At 40.7% G+C, this 17,613-nt stretch overlaps 1 protein-coding gene across 1 annotated transcript in view; it reads right to left on the minus strand.

Annotated features, from left to right (window-relative positions):
* The window catches only part of LOC126283772 (uncharacterized), a 134,929-nt gene that overhangs the window by 105,717 nt on the left and 11,599 nt on the right, over positions 1-17,613 (minus strand). The window contains exon 3 of the mRNA XM_049982298.1: positions 14,836-14,983. Coding sequence (XP_049838255.1) covers positions 14,836-14,983 — 148 coding nt within the window. The remainder of the gene's footprint in view (positions 1-14,835; positions 14,984-17,613) is intronic.

The following is a 17,613-nucleotide window of genomic DNA, read 5'->3' on the forward strand; positions in this document are numbered from 1 at the left end:
GGTCGATGAACCCAGTAGCTGTGACCAGTTGTCACTGGAGAAGGAACCCAGCGATAATAGTGAAAGTGGTTTAGCTGTAACTAGTGTTATGCCCGGTCTGGAGGTGCAGAATCGCTCAGACTACAGTAATTTGGGTCATGTTCAGCAAAATAAGCGTAATGAAGTTGTGCGGTGTTTCAATTTGAAATTAATAGACCGACTGGAAAAGGCAGCTGAAAATGTAATTCAGGAGACCCCTACACTCTTTGACCTAAATGTAATGAAGACAGATGTCGATCACTTTAGTTGGAGACAAATCCAAAAGGAACTATTGGATGAGTTTGAGGAACCACCTGTACAAACTAGAATAAGCCACCCTATAATAATAGTGAATATGTTGGGTATCAATGTATGTTGTCTCTCAGACAGTAGAAGCGAGGTGAGTGCGATATCTCAGTCCTCCTTCGGTGCATTACCTGGTAAAGACAAGCTTACAGTAATGAGGGTATCAGGACTAAAAATAATTGTTGCTACTGGCAAGGTGTCAAAAACGGTAAAGCAGAAAGCTTTGCTGCCCTTTGATATTAATGGTAATTTAATTGATCATCCATGCTTGATCGTAAATAATCTCAGTATTGAGGTTTTAATTGGCATAAACTTCTTGTCGAAATATCAGAGTGTTGTTGACTTTGAAAGAAGCCAGTTAAAAATGGTCTTGCCGATAACCAGAGTAATTGCGGTACCTTTTATTGATAAACATGTAGTAACTAATGATGAAACTTGGGAGCTGCCTATACGAGTTCTGAAAAATAGGAGATATTGGGACGAAGGTGTTAATTTTAGTGAAAGTAAGCTAAACACAGAAGAAGAAGAAGAAGAAGAAGAAGAGGAGGAGGAGGAGGAAGAAAAAATTATTTTGGACAAGATAGAAGCTAAATTGCAGGAAATCGATAAAATTTCAGCTGATCAGAAGGAAGAACTGAGACAGGTTTTAAAAAGGCATCATCAAATCGACCTGGTGTGGTCAAAGGTTATGAATGTCAATTAGAGGTGAAACCTGGCCAAGTGTTTTTCAGGAAGCCATACCAAATACATGCAGCTAGGAAGGAGGCGATTCGAAAGGAGGTACAGAGAATGCTAGAGTGGGGTGCGATTGAAAAAGCGGTCAGTGAGTACAATAATCCTCTTGCTGTTGTACCAAAAAGAGACGGGAGTGTCAGATTGGTCTTGGACGCTCATAGGTTGAATGAAATAGTGGTTAGGGAAAGTGATAGACTGCAGAACATGGATGAGTTATTGCAAAAGTTCCGGGGAGTAAAATTCTTAACTTCTATGGACATCACGTGTGGATATTGGAATTTGCCACTGGCGGAAAGTTCAAGGAAGTACACAGCTTTCTTGTACGAAGGAGTTTGTTACAAATACCGTGTGTACATTTCGGACTTAATATCTCTGTTTGTGCCTTCATACGTGTGATGTGCCATGTTTTAGGACCAGACTTAATTAATAAAATCACAGTCTACGTAGATGATCTTTTAATAGCAACTCCTACCTGGGAAGAACACATAGTTTTATTAGAGGAAGTGTTAGAGGCTGTTGAGAGAGGTGGCATGAAACTAAAGATTGAAAAGATAGAGTGCGTTAAAGAGGAAATAGGTTTCTTGGGATATATGATAAGTGGAAAGGGTATTCTGCCTGACCCAGGCAAGCTAGCAGTCATTGAAAAATTTGAGGCTCCCAGAAACAAGAAGCAGTTGAGATTGATGTTCAGTCTTTTCGGCTTCAATAAGCGTTTTGTTAGTGATCAGGCTTTTAATGAGCTCTGTCTTCACCTCCTGCTGAAAAAGAATACCCCTTGGGTTTGGACAGCAGAATGTCAATAGGCGTTCGAGGTGCTTAAACAATCTTTAATTAATAATCCTCTTTTACATCATTCTGATTTTGAGAAACCATTCTGTATGTCTGTTGATGCCAGTGGCTATGGTATAGCTGTGGAGGTATTCCAAGGAGAAATAGAGAACGAACAAGAAGTGCACAAGACTATAGCTTTCACAAGTCTATCTTTACAGGCAGTGGAGAGAAATTATGGCATCTCAGAACTGGAAGCATTGGCAATTGTATTTGGGGTACAGAAATTTGAGCAGTATCTATTAGGTCACAAGATAATTGTTTACAGTGACCATAAGGTGTTGACCTTTTAAAAGACCTGTAAGTTGAGGAATGCTCGTCTGGTAAGATGGTCATTGTATCTCCAGCAGTTTGACCTTGAGGTTAGATATATTCAAGGGAAAGATAATTTGGTAGCTGATGGGTTATCTAGAAGTTCGGAACTCTGTGACGACGTGGGAATTGCAGCAACAAATCTAAGTGAAGTACGAATGTTTGCATTGCACGAAGTAAAGGAAGAATATGCATTAAAGAGGGTGATTAAGAACTTGAGATGTGAGCAGAATGCAGATGACCAGCTGAAATTAGTAAAGAGCTATTTGGGAGATGCGAACTATCATAAGGTTTCGCAATACTACTGTCTGCATAAAGGTATTCTGTTTAAGAGGAAAAAGGTAGGTGTTTCTGAGTGGAAGCTGTGCTTTCCCTCACAACGTGTAGACTTACTAATCGACTATGTACACCTGAGGTATGGACACATAAGGTGCAAAGAAGTGCATTGCAAAATTAAAAGAGAAAGTTGTGTTTGACAACATGTACCGCCGTGTTGCCAAGCGTCTAGCATCTTGTGTAGTGTGCCAGAAAGTCCGTGCTGCTAACACCAGAATACAAGAGGATATGCATTCAGTAGAGCCAACTGAAACCCTAGAATTACTAGCTTGTGATTTGTTTGGCCCTCTTCCTGCTTCGAGAGGTGGGTGCACCCATGTTTTTGTTGTTGTGGATGGATTTAGTAAATATGTTAAGCTATACCCAATTAAAAGAGCAAATGCAAAAACATTAGTAGAAAAGTTGGAAAAAGATTTCTTCGTGAACATTGGCGTTCTGAAGAATTTGCTGTCAGACAATGGGCCTCAATTTACTTCTGATAGATTTAAAGAATGCCTGGATAAGGCCGGAGTGAAACTTCTGAAAATGTCTGCGTATTGCCCCCAAGGAAATATTAGTGAACGTATTATGAGAGAATTGAATAGGCTTTTCAGAACTAATTGTGCTCGGAAACAATCAAGTTGGGCAGAGAACGTGAAGTATTTTGAGAATGTAATTAACAACTTAAGGCATGATGCAACTGGTTTTGCACCTTGTGAATTGATGTTTGGCCAAGAACTGCACAATGTGACTGCAGATATGGTAGAATTCCCTATTCTAACGCAAATATCCACAGACGAGAAGTAGTTAAAGGCTAGGGCAAATATAAGAAAGAGAGCACTGGAAAGAAAGAAGCGTCATGACGCAAAAGCTGTACCCACCAGTTTTGAAATAGGTCAATTAGTCCTTGTCAAAACCAAGGAAAAATCAAATAAAATAAATGCAGGAACAAAGAAATTCATGTTCGTATACCACAGACCTTTCAGGATCATAGGAAAACCACATGTCAATGCATATAGCCTAGAGTACCCTAAAAGTAAAAAGCTATTAGGTCTCGGGAACGTGATCAACCTAAAGAAGTTCGTAGGTAGTGAATGAATTCTGTAGGGAGGAGGTTGTTCTGTAACCTCTACACAGTGTGGCAGCTGTGCAGTCCCAGCTGTGTGAGATCTTCTTTCCCATTTCAGGTCTCACTCATTCTTCATCTTTCCTATCCACCAAAGTTTCGACTCCTTCTTTGCAATACTAAAATTTTCTGTCATGGCTATCAAGCCATGAGTTCTGTAACCATTCTATCCACCGATTAGTGAAGAAAATACCTAATGTGACAAACCTAACAGTGACATAAACAATAGATAAGTATGACGTAATGAAGATACAAACATATTTGAGTAACAAGTATGTATAGAACCCTGGTAATATTATAAGTACAAAGTTGTTGTTTTATTGAAAATGGTCCACCAACAGTAATTTACAAAGATATACAAATTCGTGTACAAGCAGGATCTGAAAAGGCAGTGAAACATATTGTATGCTGTAGAGCTGACTAATTAATAGTAAAAGAGATTGCTTAGTGTTATGAAAAATGTGCAGATAAGTTGTAAGAATGAACTCACCTTGTGTAGCAAGGAATTTCAGAGAAATAGAATTGAACAGTGTTTGTGGTTGAGACATGAAGGACATGTCCTTGAAATATTTATAAGGTTGGAGCTGGCTGTTATTTGGTGTAGTGTGTGACAGGACACACCTACACTTACTGAGGTTATGAGTTGGAGGCGTGAATGCGACCATAGGTACCTATATGTTAGATGAGATAGAGCAGCTCGTGGTGTCCTATAGGTTTAAGGAATTCAGCATTACGCTCATCCATAATTACTTAATGCACTTTAGTGGTAGGTCGAGAGAGACTACCTGTGGTTTCAGCATTCAATCAAGTGGAAATGGATTGCCACGCGAGCAAACTGATACTGCAATACACTATAGATATGGAATAAATGTGCTATCCTATGCTTTAAATTTTAATGGAGTGAGTATTACTTAAGTTCATACACTAGCAAAGTAAGTAAGTGCATAATTGCAGATGTGGAACGGACACAGCAGCAGAGAACCAATAAGTGGATTTAGTAGTCAACTAAAAGTAGTGTGTTTTCAACACTCAGAACTGTACTATTACCACAAGTTACTCACATGTACAAAGAAGCTGAGAAGACAACTACTAATCAAATATACTATCTCTAAGAATAAGGTAATCGAAGATGAGTCAGCTAAGTAAATAAAATACAGATTTGTCAGGAATGTACCGAGCATTGATTCAGTGTTCCAGCCCAGAAATAATAAATTGAAATTAAATAGGATTTATGATTGTATGCCTTGAGCATAAATTTTATCTAGTACGTGACTAACGGCGTTTTGAGCCATTTGTTTACCGATTTTATGACAGTTAAGTAACTACGAGAGTAAAATTGAAAAAGTTCTGTTAACATTGTTCCAGTAACATATTGAAAGATAAAATGTATATATTCCAATTTCATTGTGACCCACCCTTAGATATTAAGTGAACAGAGTCTGAGGCACTCTTTTTGTTTGTTCTACCGGACAAACCAGATAATGGCAGCCTGGTAGCTGCGTGAAAGCATGGAGTCACTTGGACACAACTCACAGTAGCCCCTCCCCTTTCCCCATGTAATTTAGAGTGAATGTGAAGGACGTACACCATAGCAACTTCCCCTCCTCTACCCTTGTGAATGGAAGTGTAGAACGCTAGCCAAAGTGGCTACAACCACGTGTGTAAAAATGAAATTGTCATGATTTGTGAAATTTTCTTTCAGGTTTAGAAAAAGACTGCTAAGATATAATTATCTGTTTATGTATCATGAATAACTGTGTTGTTTTCTTTGAAATTGTATATCTAAAAATGTATTTAATGGATTTAAGATTTTCATAATTTTACATATTTTATGTGTTTGTCTGTCTAAGGCAATATGTATGCCAAAGTGTTTCATTGATTTTGCTTAAATTTTGAGTGATAATGTTGCTTATTACGCAAAAAAGCATCCCAGCAATTTAAATAATTGAAGTAGGTAATAAGTTTTCTTTTAATATTCTTATATGTTTACATTTCAATTTTAATTTTCATACGGAGTTAAGCTGTACTCTTGCTTCCCGTTTTGTAATTAATTTTTTTTCTTCCATTTACATTAAAAAAAATTAAGTTGGGGGTGATGTAGGGAAGCAGCCTACTCACACCGTATAAAATTCACATCAGTCTTTCCATTGTGTGCCAGCCAGTCCGCTGTAAATAGCTCTGATGTCATAAATGTTGCGCAATACTTTAAAAATCAAGTAAATAACCTGAAATGTTTCTAGAATGTCAGGAGTAATACTAAATCAATATGTATTGAATATCAGTTCAATAACTTTAACTATTTTCGAAATTTGGATGTTTTTCTGTAAAAATCATTGGCGCAACAGAAAAGAGCTAGAAACTTAAAAATTTATATTTAGATTCCTTTTGCATAATAATTTAGTAGAAACAGTATTCTGGATCTCACAAATTAAAATTTTTGTTGAAATTCATGATTTTCTGGTTTTTGTCTTAGAAAGTGAGGAAGCAAGATAGATTAAGCAGGCGAATAAATAAAGCTAGGATGTTTAAATTTAAGTAGAAGGGTGATCCGCTATAATCATAAAGATGTGAGATGTTTCAACTGAATATCTATAAAACTATAGCGATAGCATATCTCCAAAGGGCAAGTTCAGAGCTTGTCTACTGCGTGTAGTGTAATTAAATTAATTCTCTCGCCAAAATATTTGACTTAGCCACGTCAGACTTTTATTATGATTACTTACCTGTGTGCTGATTGCACATTTAAATTGAGAGCTTGATCAGCCGTCAGCAAAGGAAGCAATGATTTATCCGATAACTTAAAGTGGTGCATTACTAGTCCAGCGACTAGTCGGGAGTGCGGATTTGATCAGGCGTTCCCTTAGCCGTCCGCACCGCGGCTTTATATATAAGAACGCTGCCTGAGAAAGGAAGGCCCCAGTTCTCTCCAGACACTGATTAGCGCACCACCTGTGCCAGGAGTCGTGTCGCGTCGGTATCATTGCTGTAAACAGACTCGGATGCTGTAATACGTTACCCGGGATACGCGTACCCATGAAATCGTTTTTGAGTGAATTGTTAATTCTGGGATGACTTCAATGATCTATCTTCAGTTTGCGTATGTCGTATTTTCACATGCCACAGATGGACAGACATTCTACCATTATTTAGCATGGCATTTGATGAACATTATCCTCAAATTATGGGGAACATTCGCTTAAACATTTAATTTGAACAGTTATAGTTGCATCAGCGCATTAGACTCTGAACTGCTCTGGTAGTTGGATTGTGTGGATTCTTTTTGGTCTGTGACTTTCAGAATATAGTGAACATTATAGAGAGAATCGTTTTTGATTACGAATCCCAGACAATCTCCTAATTCCTCAGAGCTATAAGCTGTAGCTATAAATGTGTTCCTCAGATGAAGTGGGCACTAGGAATTCTAATTACACGCTTCACATTTTGCTAATCACTTTCTGGTTGCCAATATTGTAGTTAGAGAGCCAGTGTTGAGAACGGCAAACAACAGCATTAAATATATGAAAGGAACATTTCATAACAATATTTCCACCCAACGCCCCACGTATGTTGGCAATCGAACGGGAAAGAAACTGAGGAAAAGTGAAAGTGATTTTTAAATAATTGGATTTGGGAGTGAAATACGATATGCAACTGAGTAATACAACAGTGATAGTGTTACGTGTGCATGTGGACGACGCAATTGGATTAACAACGCATCTGGATTGACGGAGCTGGCACTGAGTCTAGCGGCGCTGCAGGCATCATGAGACGCCAGTGTAAACATTGGAAAGAATATCTCTGGCTCTTTTCTGAATCGAGAGCTCATCCTATGAAACACTAAGATTACATCTGCTGTCACAGTTGAAAATTTTCTCAGACATTCTTCTTTCTACAGCCTCTTTAATTAAAGAATCCCGGTATGTAGAAGCCTGGGACAAAACTTTTGTTTAGTCAAACAGTGTTTATGTTTGTCTGAGAGGCTGTGCTCACATAAGGTCAGCAGGAGTGAATAATATTTTATGCAAGGCCGACTGGTCACCGTCAAAGAAAGGGTACAACATACAAGGTACAAACTCAGTAGTCATGCATGTAGTTTACATAACGGCCATTTCCTTTTATCTGCCATTCTCTTATCTGTCAGATGGGAGTGGGCCAAAATGTCGACGGCAGCTGATCAAAGAGCTCACCACAGCAATATAAAACAAACAAAGTAATTTGAGCAACTTGCAACCATGTAAATATCAGTAACTTCTCATGGAATGTCACACATTGTAATCAACCTGTTGGACAAGGACCTGGACCAAAGAGCCATATCAGCCCTTAATGGATTGAATTTTGCTCCTATACCATGCACTGTACCTATTGTGGAGTTCAAATTCAAGCTTTCACAACCAACGGTTGTTTCTTCAGCAAAGATGGAAGGAGAGGGAAAGACAAAAGGATGTGGGTTTTAAGGGAGAGGGTAAGGAGTCATTCCAATCCCGGGAGCAAAAAGACTTACCTTAATGGGAAAAAAAGGACAGGTATACACTCGCACACACACACACACACACACATATACATCCACACATATACAGACACAAGCAGACATATTTAAAGGCAAAGATGTCAGTCGAGGCGGAAGTACAGAGGCAAAGAAGTTGTTGAGAGACAGGTGAGGTATGAGTGGCGGCAACTTGAAATTAGCGAAGATTGAGGCCTGGTGGACAACGGGAAGAGAGGATATATTGAAGGGCAAGTTTCCATATCCAGAGTTCCGATAGGTTGGTGTTAGTGGGAAGTATCCAGATAACCCGGACGATGTAACACTGTGCCAAGATGTGCACCAAGGCATGTTTAGCCACAGTGTGATCCTCATTACCAACAAACACTGTCTGCCTGTGTCCATTCATGCGAATGGACAGTTTGTTGCTGGTCATTCCCACATAGAAAGCTTCACAGTGTAGGCAGGTCAGTTGGTAAATCACGTGGGTGCTTTCACATGTGGCTCTGCCTTTGATCGTGTACACCTTCCGGGATACAGGACTGGAGTAGGTGGTGGTGGGAGGGTGCATGGAACAGGTTTTACAGCGGGGGCAGTTACAAGGGTAGGAGCCAGAGGGTAGGGAAGGTGGTTTGGGGATTTCATAGGGATGAACGAAGAGGTTACGAAGGTTAGATGGACGGCAGAAAGGCACTCTTGGTGGAGTGGGGAGGATTTCATGAAGGATGGAACCCTTGTGGCTCTGGTTATTTGCTTCTGTACCAGGTCGGGGGGGTAGTTGCGGGATGCGAAAGCTGTTTCCACGACCGTGGTACTTGTTCGTCGGGAGTATGTGGCTGAGCGACTGCGTCAGCTTTCAGATAACTCTACATACAAAATTTGCCAAGGTAATCCCATTCCTGATGTCCAAGCGGAGCTTCAAGGAATCCTCAGAACCTTAGGCCCCCTACAAAACCTTTTACCTGACACCATCAAACTCCTGACCCCACCAACACCTCGCACTCCTACCTTCTACCTACTTCCTAAAATTCACAAACCCAAACATCCCGGCCACCCCATTGTAGATGGTTACCAAGCCCCCACAGAACGTACCTCTGCCTACGTAGATCAACACCTTCAACCCATTACATGCAGTCTCCCATCGTTCATCAAAGACACCAACCACTTTCTCGAACGCCTGGAATCCTTACCCAGTCTGTTACCCCCGGAAACCATCCTTGTAACCATTGATGCCACTTCCCTGTACACAAATATCCCGCAAGTCCAGGGCCTCGCTGCAATGGAGCACTTCCTTTCACGCCAATCACCTGCCACCCTACGTAAAACCTTTTTCCTCGTCACCTTAGCCAGCTACATCCTGACCCACAACTTCTTCACTTTTGAAGGCCAGACATACCAACAATTAAAGGGAACAGCCATGGGTACCAGGATGGCCCCCTCGTATGCCAACCTATTTATGGGTCGCTTAGAGGAAGCCTTCTTGGTTACCCAAGCCTGCCAACCCAAAGTTTGGTACAGATTTATTGACGACATCTTCATGATCTGGACTCACAGTGAAGAACAACTCCTGAATTTCCTCTCCATACTCAACTCCTTTGGTTCCATCAGATTCACCTGGTCCTACTCCAAATCCCATGCCACTTTCCTTGACGTTGACCTCCATCTGTGCAATGGCCAGCTTCACACATCCGTCCACATCAAACCCACCAACAAGCAACAGTACCTCCATTATGACAGCTGCCACCCATTCCATATCAATCGGTTCCTTCCCTACAACCTAGGCCTTTGTGGCAAACGAATCTGCTCCAGTCCTGAATCCCTGAACCATTACACTAACAACCTGAAAACAGCTTTCGCTTCCCACAACTACCCTCCCGACCTGGTACAGAAGCAAATAAACAGAGCCACTTCCTCATCCCCTCAAACCCAGAACCTCTCACAGAAGAACCCTAAAAGTGCCCCACTTGTGACAGGATACTTCCCAGGACTGGATCAGACTCTGAATGTGGCTCTCCAGCAGGGATACGACTTCCTAAAATCCTGCCCCGAAATGAGATCCATCCTTCATGAAATCCTCCCCACTCCATCAAGAGTGTCTTTCCGCCGTCCACCTAACCTTCGTAACCTCTTGGTTCATCCCTATGAAATCCCTAAACCACCTTCCCTACCCTCTCGCTCCTACCCTTGTAACCGACCCCGGTGTAAAACCTGTCCTATGCACCGTACCACCACCACCTACTCCAGTCCTGTAACCCGGAAGGTGTACACGATCAAAGGCAGAGCCACGTGTGAAAGCACCCACGTGATTTACCAACTGACCTGCCTACACTGTGACGCTTTCTATGTGGGAATGACCAGCAACAAACTGTCCATTCGCATGAATGGACACAGGTAGACAGTGTTTGTTGGTAATGACCATCACCCTGTGGCTAAACATGCCTTGGTGCACGGCCAGCACATCTTGGCACAGTGTTACACCGTCCGTGTTATCTGGATACTTATCACCAACACCAACCTATCCGAACTCCGGAGATGGGAACTTGCCCTTCAGTATATCCTCTCTTCTCGATATCCGCCAGGCCTCAACCTCCGCTAATTTCAAGTTGCCGCCGCTCATACCTCACCTGTCTCTCAACAACTTCTTTGACTCTGTACTTCCGCCTCGACTGACATCTCTGCCCGAACTCTTTGCCTTTACAAATGCCTGCTTGTGTCTGTGTATGTGCGGATGGATATGTGTGTGTGTGCATGAGTGTACACCTGTCCTTTTTTCCCTCTAGGGTAAGTCTTTCCGCTCCCAGGATTGGAATGACTCCTTACCCTCTCCCTTAAAACTCGCATCCTTTCGTCTTTCCCTCTCCTTCCCTCTTTCCTGAAGAAGCAACTGTTGGTTGCAAAAGCTAGAAATTCTGTTTTTGTGTGTTTTATTTATTGTGCCTGTCTACCAGCGCTTTCCTGCTTGATAAGTCTTTGGAATCTTTGTTTTTAATATATTTTTCCCATATTATATATATATATATATATATATATATATATATATATATATATATATATATATATATAGAGAGAGAGAGAGAGAGAGAGAGAGAGAGAGACTCCATGCATTGTGGAAAATGAAGATCTTGTGGTACTTCTGCCTGCCAAGGGAAATACCACAGTTGTTCTTAATTGGAATCTGGATAATGATGATGCAGGTGGTTCTGCTACTGCTGCTGGTGGTAATAATAATAATATATTATTATCTCAAAAATGCCAACATCATGTCCACAGAGTGGAGTTCTGTGGAGTTTTCTGATGAAAGCTGGGTCTGCCTTGGTGCCCATGATGGCTGTGTGTTGGTTAGGAGGAGGTGAGTTGAGGGACCACAACCAACCTGCCTGTGCGCTAGACACACTAGACCTACACTTGCACTTACGATCAATGATTTAAGTTCATACGATAGCAGGAGTACTCTCATGGTTATCCTATGCACCTTGTTCATCAATATGGTGATTTGATCTGTTGTGCTACCAATCAAGAATAACATTCCAAGAGGTGTTTTTCAACAGGATAACACTCGCCCTCATGCCGCTGTTGTATCCCAACATTCTCTACAGATTTTTAACATGTTGGCCTGCTTGACAACAGATCTGTCTCCAATTCAAGCACTTATGGGGCATCATCGGTCAGCTCCAGAATCATCCACAAACAGTATTAACTGTCCCTGTGTTGACTGACCAAGTGCAACAGGCTGACATCCAGCACCTGTACAACTCATCCACATTTGGATGTTTGATTTAACATTCTATCTGGCAGCCAGAGACAGTGGTGAGCTGTATTTACATGAATGTGTGCATTTATGTTGTCTAATTCAGAAGGAAGCCTTTTGGCCTTATTTGTTTAGCAACCTTTTGTTGTGCCTGTCTGACTCAACATCTCCACTAGATGGTGAGTAGCAATCTATCCCTTGAACGATTTCATCATCAATGAGAATTTGGTATCCAAGTCCAAAAACTCACACACAAATCCCTGCACTGCCATTGGAATGTCCTGGAATTCAAAACGTATTTTTCTTATAGAATGAGAGTGTGCTGATATGAAACTTCCTGGTAGATTAAAACTGTGTGCTGGACCGAGACTCAAACTCGGGATCTATGCTTGGGCACAATTTAATCTCCCAGGAAGTTTCGTATCAGCACGCACTCCGCTACAGAGTGAAAATCTCATTATGGAAACATTCCCCAGGCTGTGGCTAAGCCATGTCACTGCAATATCCTTTCTTTCAGGAGTTCTAGTTCTGCAAGGTTCGCAGGAGAGCTTCTGTTAATTTTGGAAGACAGGAGATGAAGTACTGGCAGAAGCAAAGCTGTGAGGACGGCGCGTGAGTCTTGCTTGGGTAGTTCAGATGGTAGAGCACTTGCCCGCAAAAGGCAAAGGTTCAAGTCTTGGTCTGGCACACAGTTTTAATCTGCCAGGAAGTTTCATATCTTTCCTATGTTTTCAAGTGATATATCGTCCTCTGTCACTTGTCTTTCTTCTTTTTTTCCACTCTACTTCTTTTCATCTTCATCTTTATGTATTTCATTTTTCGTTGAAATGCCTGTTAATTTATTCCACAGTCTGGGCTGTCTTGACCAAATTCCTTGCTTCCGCAACCACGAGAAAGCATTTTTTTAAATTCAATTTTTGGTGATGAGAGACAATGCCTTATTCATTTTCCTCTTCTGTCAAAAGCTTCCTTAACAGCTGTCTTCTGTAATGTCGCTTCACAGTTTCAATAATTGATTGGTCCATTGGCTGCAGCCATCTTCTCTATTAAGAAGGCTTTTTGTGGAGTGGGTGAGTGAACTCTGCAGAATTAACACCACCTTACTACCTTCTTTCACTATGGCCTTATGGTATTTTATTCTTTTTACATCAGGTACGAAAACTGAATTGTGCCAGTACCATAACAAAGTGCATTCATCCAGGCCTTTAGTTGATTATTGTAAAATATGCAAAGATTTCAACGTTTTTCAAAGCCTGGGGGGTTCTCATTTTTATTATTGAGAGAAGGGGTATTTTGCGATTTTCCATAGAGTTAGCACTGTTCAGTATAGCAAAACAAACAAATATGATCTGAACAGGTCTTGAAGGTCCAGTGATTCTGACTGGCTGCCATATCATCCTCAGCCCTTAGGCATCACCAGATGTGGATATGGACGAGCATGTGGTCAGCACACTGCTCTCCCAGCCTTTGTCAGTTTCCCCGACTGGTCTCACTACTTCTCAATCAAGTAGCTCCTCAATTGGCCACACAAGGGCTGAGTGTACCCCAGTAGCCAACAGCACCCAGCAGACCTGGACAGTGACCCATTCAAGTACTAGCTGAGTCCAACAGTGATCTGATGGGAACCGGTGTTACCACTGCAGCAAGGCTGTTGGCTAGTTCAGCATAGTAACCCAAGCTTTAGTAGCCTTATGGTCAAGAGCATTAGTTTCCCTTTTAGAAACTAAAGATGTTTTCACCAAAGCTTTTTACATAAGTCCTATCACATATGTGTTGCTTTAAAATTCGGGGTCATAAGATCCTGCCTCAATTTTGAATAAAATTTTCTGCTTGGGGTCTGCTGATAGTTTTTCACCACTTTAATCCAACTCACAAATATCTTGACGTGCCTTGAAATTCCTTTGCCAGCTATTGCTCACTTTAAATGAAGACAAACTGTTGATTTTCTTGGCTAAAACTTATGATTTTTCACAAACAATCAGCCCTGGAAGAGGTCTTCCTAATGCTTGGTGCTGCAGAAACCACTTGAATACGGCCTGTTCAAGCCCATTGTTCTCTGCCATTTTCATCGCTCTTCTTGAGGAACTCCCACTGCATTCTCAAGGCAAACACAATGTTTAAAATTAAGGACTTGTTTTTTATGTCTTCCATTGTTAATATTCCCATGCTAAACATCTCATCTAACTGCTTTACCACTCACACCTTTGTCTAAGTATTCAAGGACTTTTATTCTGTCTGCCAATGGTAAGACAACACATTTCCTTTTAGAAGATATATTCTGCACATTAAATTAAAACACACACACAAAACCAAAAAAGACACAGAAGGAAGAACTACAGTGACAAATCAATGTATCTGTTAAAATCATGACACAGATTGGCGTAGGCTGCACTGAATGACAGAAACCATAAATGCAACAGTGTATGTATTATGCGTACAATAATGCATATACAACAATGCAGATACTGTATTCATTGCACGCTGGAAGATTTTTGTCTTTTAATGCATTTGCTGCTAACTGATTTTAGAATAAACAAATGCAAAGTGTGCTGTATACCATAATAACCATCAATTTTAGTCATACAGTACAAATTTCTTTATTCTCAAAGCAACCTGGATAATTGGTGATTCAGATAGTGGGAGTTTCGATAATTATAGTTCTGCTGTATTTCACACTGTGGCTGGATGCCCTTCCTGAGGCCGCAATTGTGAAGGTAACCTAAGGGAGGGAGACAATATGTGCCATCTGTCTGAACTGTGTACACTTTGCTCTGTGTGTTATTGTATTTTCATTGTTTGTGTATCATATTCTTTGGAGCAGAATTTGGTAATCATATAAACTTCGCCTAAATGAGCATGGGTAACTGCCTAAAATCCACATTCAGACTGGTGAATGTAGCAGCCTGTGGCCACTAAACCATTACATGGATTTGAGGTAAAAGGAAACATACTTCACAGACTTACCATCTGGAATATCTTTACCAGGAATGTCTCCGCCCAAAGGGAAATCTGATACATTTGTTGATTCTGATGGAAGAGCACTGTAAAGTAGCTCATGTTTCAGCTTTTGTATTCTCTGTCTTAGATTTAAATCTGTCTTCCTCCTCCAAACCTAACAAACGAGGCAGAAAATAATATTTTAAAGTCACATAATTTTTTTCTCAAAATATATAGTACTGCTTAACCTATGGAATACAAAAAAGACTTTTTGATTACTATGACTGCTTTACTGAAAATGTACAATTGTGCTGCAGTCTTCAGACTTTCTTTAATCCCCCAAATAAAATGGTTGTAGTGATCCTTAGCAGTCTATTTACAATTATTTTATGACTTTTTAGACATGATCCTGATATAAAATTATGTCATAACATAACTACCTTCAATCACTCTCAAACCTGTATATAATATAAAAATGTCTTCTGTTAGCAAACAAATTCATTGTTTGGTAACCAGTTGTAACAAAATTATGTAGACATAATTTAAATAAACAATGGAAAATTCAGGATGGAATGTAATAATATTACAAAAATTATGCTACTCACCACATAGCGGAGATGCTGAGTTGCAGATAGGCACAACAAAAAGACTGTCACATATAAATAAAGCGTTTAGCCATCAAAGCCTTCATCAACATTAGACGTAGACGCGCATGCACGCACACACACACACACACACACACACACACACACACACACACACACACACACACACACACACACAAAAACTGCAGTCTTAGCCAACTGAAGCCACACTGTCAGCAGCAGCACCGGTGCATGATGGAAGTGGTAACTGGATGGGGATAAGGAGGAGGCTGGGGCAGAGAGGGGGAAGGACAGTATGGTGGGGGTGGCAAACAGTGAAGCACTGCAGGTTAGACAGAGGGCAGGGAAGAGATGGAGAAGTAGCGGAAAAGGAGAGAAGTAAAAAGACTGAGTGGGATGGTGGAATGATCGCTGTGTATGCTGGAATGGGAACAGGGAAGTGGGTGAGGACAGTGATTAACGAAGGTGGAGCCCAGGAGGATTATGGAAACATAGAATGAATTGCAGGGATATTTCCCACCTGAGCAATTCAGAAAAGCTGGTGTTGGTGGGAAGGATCCATGTGGCACAGGCTGTGAGTCAGTCATTGAAATGTAGGATATGTCTGGCAAGGTATTAAGAAACAAGGTGGTCCACTTGTTTCTTGGCCACAGTTTGTTGGTGGCCATCTACATAAACAGACAGCTTATTGGCATCATCATCACCAGGTATGCAGAAAAATACACATGGCCCTTTAAACCAAAACAAGGTCTTGCAAACTGATATTTTGGTCAGAAAAAACAGTATTGCCTTTCTGCAGTGTCTGCCAGCCAATGGTTTGACTATGCTGATGTGATCTCCATACATATAGATTACGAGGTTCAGGATGATGTTCCAAATCTGAAAATCTATGCACTGACTCCCTGTCACTTTCCTGAAGTCACCAACGGGTGAGAAGCTTGCAGTCCTATGTGATGGCACAAATTTAGCACCCAGCAATACTACAATAACCATCAAAAGGGCACCCCTGAATCAACCCTTTGCCGATGGCAGTATGTAAGGGTGGTACTGAAAAGCAGCCATCTGATTATTGCTTCCCAGATGGAAAGTAGTATTTCACAAACCAGACAATTTGCTCCTATTGTTATTTGACCTACTTGCACCATAGACCTCCTCGAATTCTCTACTGACCATTACAGTGCGTACTAGTTTCCACTTTTAATTTTATCACAGACTATCTTTGATAGTTAGCTGACTAGAATCACAACCTACTCGTACCAGAACTGTGACTTTTAGATGTGTTCTGCTTGCATTTTGGCATTAGCAATCTCAACAGTCATATAAAACAGCTGCCTCTCATATGTTACAACCATACTAGTTCACTTGTGCTTAGGGGATGTATGACATACATCTACTCAGAAGATGTGTCACAACAATTGAGTCTAACAAAATCCAAGATTCAGTTTAAGAATATATTAGTATATTTCTACAACTACCATTTCTGTGTGGCTTCAGCCATAAAGAGTATTAATTATATATCGATTTTATCAGAAAAGCCGAAACAATTCATTTGTAAAGCAACTCTGGTTCTGCAGCCGTAATCATTTCTGTCAGTCACATAATATTTTTTAAATTAAACCTTCCATGTACATTAAGGACAGGAGTTTGAGAAATGCTGACTGGTCAACCTTCAGTTACTCTTGATCATTTAGCACCACCCAGCTATGTATGGGAATTTGAATGTAATCTTAAGGATGTGAGCAATGACCCTTGACCTATCAGTCATACTTGATTAATACCACAGTCAAAGTTCACACTAAGGGACAATATATTCCAAAAAACTGTGGGCTATCACTTAGGAATCAATAGCTGGAACACTGAGCTACTCTGTACTGGGATTAGTGTATAGCATGACACAATACTGTGCTACTGTCTGATAAATTGCAATCATACCATCAAGTTTGACATCCAACTCAATACAATAAAGTGTACGATCACCGGCTGTCTACAAACTACATCAATTTGCTTTATTTAAATTCTAAGTCATATCTCTCCACTTAAACTCAAAAGGTAGGAAGCTTTGCTACTGACTATAAGAAAATACAAGTCAACTCCGAGCTGTCCATTCGTGTCTACCGGATGTGCTACGTGTGACAAATAAAAATCCAGACAAAGCAATAAAACAGTTGTGTAACTTCTTTATGGGTTAAGATATATCCCA

Source organism: Schistocerca gregaria, chromosome 1 (genome assembly GCF_023897955.1).
Source record: "Schistocerca gregaria isolate iqSchGreg1 chromosome 1, iqSchGreg1.2, whole genome shotgun sequence".
Lineage (NCBI taxonomy): Eukaryota > Metazoa > Arthropoda > Insecta > Orthoptera > Acrididae > Schistocerca > Schistocerca gregaria.